Genomic DNA, 7094 nt, shown 5'->3' with positions numbered 1-7094 from the left:
GAGAGACAGAGAGTGAGCAGGGGAGGGGCAGATAGAGAGGGAGACACAGAATCCAAAGCAGGCTCCAGGCTCTGAGCTGTCTGCTCAGAGCCTGACACGGGGCTCGAACCCACTGACCGTGAGATCATGACCTGAGCCAAAGTCGGATGCTTAACTGACTGAGCCACCCAGGCGTCCATTTGTTTATTTTTTTGAGAGAGAAAGAGACAGCGCGATTGGGGAGGGCAGAGAGAGAAGGAGATACAGAATCTGAAGTAAGCTCCAGGCTCTGATGTCCACACAGAGCCAGATGCGGGGCTTGAACTCATGAACTATGAGATCATGATCTGAACCCAAGTTGGACACTTAACTGATTGATCCACCCAGGCACTCCTCATTTATTTATTTATTTTTTGAGAGAGAGAGAGAGAGAGAGAGAACAAGAATATCTCAAGTAGGTTCTGAACTATCAGCCCAGAGTCCTATTTGGGGCTAGATCCCACAACTATGAGATCATGACCTGAGCTGAAATCAAGAGTAAGATGCTCAACGGGATGAGCCACCCAGGCACTCCCAGGCATGGATTTTCCTTATAGCAGACATTTATTTTTAATTTTTCCTTTTCCTGAATGCAATATGAAAATTTAAATTGTCTAGTTAGGTTATTTGAAAATTGCCTCTAATAAGATCATATGGGAAAAAAGTCACCTTTAAGTTGGATGTTGTAAAGATGTCTAATTTGAAAATCATTTTGTTTTTTAAATGTTTTGGCTCTCAGTTCAAAGTTGAACAGTAAATTCAGAACAAGTCTTTAAGGGACTAAAATATTTAAACAAAGATTGGCAATATAACTTTCCAGAAAAGTTTGATAAAGTAACTTGCACAAGTATTAAAGTACTATACTCAAGTACACCCTAGGCCCTTGATACATGCAGATTAATTCAACATATACCTTTTATTTACATTTCAGTCTAGTCCTAGGATGTTCATATAAACAAGGGGTTCTAGATAGTTCGAAGACCATTAAAAGGCTGCAGAAGTGAAATTAATATACTAAATGTTTACTTGTATACCTGAAAACATTAAAAAAAAAGCAATTAGTTTTCCAGTGATGTTACATGGTATTTTAATAATTTAATCAGAAATGGTATCGCATATTTGTGATGTTAATTTAAACAACACCTGAAGATGAGAACCAGTGAAGTGGATACTTTTATTTAGTACCGTGGATTGGTAAACCATTCTAGGAAGAAATTTAACTTGACAGTATGTGTCATGTTCTTACTCGAGCAATTGTACTGATGTTGATCCTTAAGAATTAGAAATGTATATAAATTTAGGATAGAAAATGATAATTATAATGTCAATAAAACTAAATAGCATTAATAGAATAGTTCAAGGACGGTACATTCTGAAGGAAAAGAATGCACTATTAAAGATGATCATTGGGGCGCCTGGGTGGCCCAGTCGGTAGAGCATCAGACTTCAGCTCAGGTCATGATCTCACAGTTTGTGGGTTTAGCCCCCTGTCAGGCTCTGGGCTGACAGCTAACTCAGAGCCTGGAGCTTGCTTCCCATTCTGTGTGTACCTCTCTCTCTCTCTCTCTGCCCCTCCCCTTCTCGTGATCTATCTCCCTGTCTCTTAAAAATAAATAAATGTCAAAAAAAAAATAAAGGTAATCTTTGTATTCGGAGTAAAATGGAAAAATATTCATGAAACCGTAATACGCCATTTCAGAAAATTTTTATATTACAAAAAATATAAAATTGCCATCCACTTTGGATGGTAAGGTCTTATGGAAGAAAAAAATGACAGGCAGCAGTAACGCGTCGGCTCTGTGGTTAGAACTGTTTCAAACGCCGGTTTTGCTAGCCTGCATATTCTAGCTGTAAAATGGGAAAAACCGGAGTGTCTACATCATGAGGTAAATGTTTGAAGGTTAAATGAAAGTGCTTAGCGCGTCGTCTAAATAAATTTTACTTGTTAAGATGATGTCTTCTTGCATCTCTCTGGCGGAAAATCAGGTATTAAATTTAGAAATGTGATGACTTAACTAAAGCGAAAGCTCAACGAGACCGAAGGGATTTAACCTAACCTGCCAACTTGCGTTGTCCAAACACTTGGATTTTGATTAGGCCCACGAGGCCATAGTGACCTGAGCTCTACCGTGCCCGTGAGCGTGCAGAATATTCACTCGCAGGAGTGACAGCCCGGTGGCTTTGACTCCCGAATTCCAGGGTTTACTCACGCGTCCTCCCCCCGACCCCCAGCCAAATAAGGACTCCATTCTCTCCCTTGGACGTCGCGAAAAGGTCGACCGGTCCCCACCCCAAGCAGAGCCTACGTTGAGAAGGCGGGGGCACTCCAACCCTTTGCCCACTCGCGTCACAAAAACTACAATCCCCAGCGGACCCCGCGAACTCAGGATGTTCCGCAGGCAGGGCCCGGCGGCCACGCGGGGCTGTAATTTACTCTATGCCCCGGCACCACCTTCTCTCTCTCCTCGGCGATACAGGCGATACTGAGTGCTGCAACTTCCCCTCGATTTCCAAAGCAGGCCAGTAGCCGGTGGAGACGGGCCCTTCTAGTGAAGCCTGCGCTTGGCCCCGGCCGGGAGGGAGGAGCTGCGGGACGCACTGAGCCTCCACCGGGTGACGACCTCGGGCACGTAGCGCGGCAGTCTCCCTAGCCGGCTGGGGCGGGGAGGAGGGGGCGGTGGCCGCGCACGCGCGGCGGGGCCTTGGGCGGGGCTTTAGGCGATTGCAGCCGGCGGACGGTCAGCCGCTGGGCGGCTGTGTGGCTAGCCGCCAGGCCGGCGGGGCTCAGAGGCGCGAGGTTGATGGGGGTCGTCTCGACCTCGGCCTCAGCCTGTGGCACAGCTTCAGCCAGGCCAACGGAGATGGTGCCCTGGGTGCGGAAGATGGGGGAAAAGCTGAAGCAGCGGCTGCGGCTGGACGTAGGACGCGAGATCTGCCGCCAGTACCCGCTGTTCTGCTTCCTGCTGCTCTGCCTCAGCGTCGCCTCCCTGCTTCTCAACAGGTAAAGCCGCAGCGGGGAGCTGGCGGGCGGCTGCTCTGCGAGGCCGCGGGCGGAGGCCCGGGGTTGCTTCACTGTGTGGAGACCGCCCGGGCTGTGTCGCTGCGGGATTTACGGCCGGGTCCGAGGCCTTGGGAAGAGGGACCTCGGGGAGCCGGGCGGAGCGTCCGGGCCCGGAAGTGCGAGCGGGCATGGGGTGCGTTCAAGTGCACCCTTTCCTGAGGCCGGGTCTTCTGAGACACCTAGCCCCGATTCTTACGTACTTTTCATCTGTTTCTTTTAACCTGGCCCACCATCATCGCTGCTTTTCAGAGGACTGAAGTCTATATGTACCTCCCAGTTATAGACCTTGCAGGGGCGGTCCAGTCAGCTGACGGAGGAGGGTTCTAGGTCCTGTAGCAGCCGCAGTTTTAGGCCGACTCCCTTCGCTCTCACCGCGCGCGTGCACGTACACACGCACGCACACAGTCTTACAGCTGCTGCGCGCACCCTCGCACATACAGATTTACAGCCAAAGCACGCACGCAAACGCACACAGCCTTACAATCAAAGCATGCACACACGTACAGTCTTAGAGCGGCAGCGCGCACAGTCGCGCACCCAGCCTTCCAGCCAAAGCACACACAGACGCGCACACAGTCTTAGCGCTGAGGCGCGCGCGTGCGCACACAGCTTGCAGCCGAAGAGCGTACTTGGGTGTGCACGCATGCAGATAGTCGCGCCGTACAGTCTTGTAGCTGAAGCTTTCTTCAAAATGTGGCTGGTGAAAACGGATAATTGTAAAGATTTGTTGACTCGAAGTCAGGAAGTAGAAATAGTACCCGTCTTGACATCTCTAGGATATTCGAAAAGGCAAGACTGAAAGCTTAAAATTGGTAAATTCAGTTGATACTTTGAACTCCTTTGGTAGATGGGTCACCTATGGTAGATGGGTCAGCTTAGGTGTCCAAAGTAGGACATGGAGGATCAGGTTGAACTAGATTTCTGAGGTTGCCTACTTAATTATAGCATCTAGTGTTCTTTGTTGTTAAGACACTATAGGATACTATTTGATCTGTACCCTGTATCTTTATTTGTATTATTCAAAGGAAGAAGGGTATAACACATAAATATTATCTTTTGAGTGGCTGGATTTATGATTTTCATACATTTTTTGGTATTTTTCTTTGTTATTGTTGAAACTAGCAAAATTGATCTTAATCTTAAAACTGTCTTTACTAAAAGAATGGTTAGGTACCCTGTGGTATGGGGCTGGCTCATAGCATAGAGGATGTCACTCTTGATCTCAGAGTCTTAAGTTTGAACCCTACATTGGGGTAAAGTTTACTTAAAAATAAATAAGTAAATAAAATGAAAGAATGGTTAGGTCCCCTTTTAACAGGAAAAAGCCTTTGTAAGGTGCGAGACAGTGTATATAGTGTGCTTTTCAGTGTATTGTGTGATTTTCGTTAAAATGTATCTGTACATTCATGGAGCACCTGGGTGGCTCAGTCAGTTGAGTGTCTGGCTCTTGGGTTTCTAGCTCTTGGTTTTTGCTTGGGGGTCCTGATCTCACTGTTCAGAGTTTGAACCCCACATGGGGCTCTGTGCTAATGTGGTACAGAGCCTGCTTGGGATTCTCTTTCTCGGCTCTACCCTGCCCCCCCCCCCCCAATAAATCATTAAACTTAAAAATTTTAAAAAAAGTATTTGTGTACATTCATATGTACATATAAACATGTATGTTTATATATGCTTTGGCTATCTCTGGAAGACTGTTACATAAGAATATGTGGTCCCTTCTGGGAGTGGAGAGTACGAGGCACATCTATTCAGAAATTTAAAAAAAAATTGTGCATGTATGTAAAATTTAAAAAAATATTAGGGGCATAATGATGGGATTAGAAGAAATGAGAAGATATACTTAATGCATAACTTCAAATAGTGATCTCTACACAGGTATTTCACCAGTTAGTTTTTAAAAATAACTTTAAAAGAAAAAGAAATTTTCAGTTTAAAATCGTTAGTGGTTAGTATGGAGATTTGGAGCTTTATGTCTATATGGTAAAAACTTAGAATTTTTTCAAAATTAACTTTTTCTATTATAGCCTTGGAGACCTTTCAAAGTATTATTTAGTATATAAATTTTTCTTTTGATAGCAATTAAGGTTATGAATATCTGTGAACAGATAAATAGATATGTTTTGGCTATTGTACGTGATATGTGGGAGGAATAGAGTAACATACTTTATATATTTCAAATTATTTGTGGATTCACCTTTATGGTATTGTTAAGGAAAAGTAGGAGCATAGATATAATTACCAATCATAGTATTGAGTATTTGAGTGTTATAATAAGAAATATTTTAAGTTAATGCTAGTAAAAATAATGGTAATAGTAGTAATAGCTAACTAACACTTGTGAGTGTTTTGTTTGGCCCAGGTATTGTATTAAGGTTTTTCATTAATTACTGAGGCAATTTATGGTTGTATGTGAAAATTTTGAACCTAAGCTTGACTGTGAGACTTTAATTCTGACTCCTCCACTAATTAGATATGTGACTTTGGATAAGTGATCTAACTTTTATCTGTCACAGTCCCCTTATCTGTAAAATAGAGATAAAACTAGTACCTACATTATATAATTATTTTGATGACTAAGTGGTTAATACATGGAAAGTGTTTAAATTTATGCTCAGCATGTAGAACATACTCTTATTAAATGTTAGCAGTTATTTTTATATCATTTATTCTAGCACCTCTATAGACACCTTTGAGTAACCTCAGTCACCATGGATCAGTTTTGCTTGGTTTTGAATTTCATATAAATGTAATTATGAGGTCCTCTAGTTTCTTTCTCTTACTCTGTTTTTGAGATTTATCCGTACTGTTGTGTGTATCAGTACTTAAGTCTTTTTTGTTATTGTGCAGTGTTCCACTGGGAATATGACACACACTGTTTATCCATTCTTCTGTTGAAAGGCATTTGACTTGTTTATAGTTTTTGGCTATTATGAATAATGGTATGAATATTCTCATATATATTTATTTTGATAGACTTATTTTTTTTGGGTATATGCCCATGAATGGAAATGCTTAGTCATAATGTATTAGTTTGTTTGACTTAAGTAGATACTGCCAGATAACTTTACAAAGTGGTTATAGTAATTTACACTCCTGCCAAAAACTTGACTATTCTGTCTGAAGTTGTCTGTGGATTTAATTTTGTCATTTTAGTGAATGTATACTAGTAGGTCATTGTAGTTTTAGTTAATTGTAGTTTAATCGTTAGCTATGGTCATCATGTTGTACATTACATCCCTAATACTTATTTATTTTATTCCTGAAAGTATGCTCCACCTCTTGTACCTACAAGTCTGATCTCTTATTCTATGAGGTTTTTTTCCCTTAAGATTTTACATATAAGTGAGATCATACACTATTTTTCTTTCTCTGTTTGACTTATTCGCTTAGCATAATGCCTTCAAGGTCACCCATATTGTCCCAAATGGTAAGGTTTCTTCATTTCTTATGGTTGAATAATATTCTTTTTGTGTATATATGCCACAGCTTCTTTGTCTGTTCATTCCTTGATGGACACTTAGGTTGTTTCCATATCTAGGCTGGTATAAATAATTTTACTGTGAACATGCAGGTACAGATATCTTTTTTTTCTTGATTTTCATTTTCATTTTATTCAGTGCTGCATTCTTATTTTTCATAGGCATATTTTTTGGTTGACTTACCAGATGGCAATATGTTTTTATTTTTTTCTCCATAATATTTTATTGTCAAATTGTTTTCCATACAACACCCAGTGCTCTTCCCCTTAAGTGCCCTCCACCATCACCACCACCTCTTTTCCCCCATCCCCCTTCACCCTCAACCCTCACTTCATTCTCAGCATTCAATAGTCTCTCAAGTTTTGCATCCCTCTCTCTCCCCAACTCTCTCTCTCTCCTCCGCTCCCCCTGGTTCTCCATTAGGTCTCTCTTGTTTTCCTGCTAGACCTATGAGTGCAAACATATGGTTTCTGTCCTTCTCTGCCTGGCTTACTTCACTCAGCATGACACCCTCAAGGTCCATCCACTTTCCTACG

The 7094-nt window shown here is 42.3% G+C and overlaps 1 protein-coding gene across 5 annotated transcripts in view; it reads left to right on the top strand.

Annotated features, from left to right (window-relative positions):
- Positions 1-2734: 2734 nt before the first annotated feature.
- Positions 2735-7094, top strand: part of SNX14 (sorting nexin 14) — an 83699-nt gene continuing 79339 nt past the window's right edge. For all 5 annotated transcript variants that reach the window (XM_029944198.1, XM_029944194.1, XM_029944196.1 and 2 more), the window contains exon 1: positions 2735-3019. In XM_029944198.1, coding sequence (XP_029800058.1) covers positions 2820-3019 — 200 coding nt within the window. In that variant the 5' untranslated portion in view covers positions 2735-2819. The remainder of the gene's footprint in view (positions 3020-7094) is intronic.

Source organism: Suricata suricatta, chromosome 7 (genome assembly GCF_006229205.1).
Source record: "Suricata suricatta isolate VVHF042 chromosome 7, meerkat_22Aug2017_6uvM2_HiC, whole genome shotgun sequence".
NCBI classification, from domain to species: domain Eukaryota; kingdom Metazoa; phylum Chordata; class Mammalia; order Carnivora; family Herpestidae; genus Suricata; species Suricata suricatta.
This window is presented reverse-complemented; position numbering and strand designations above follow the sequence as displayed.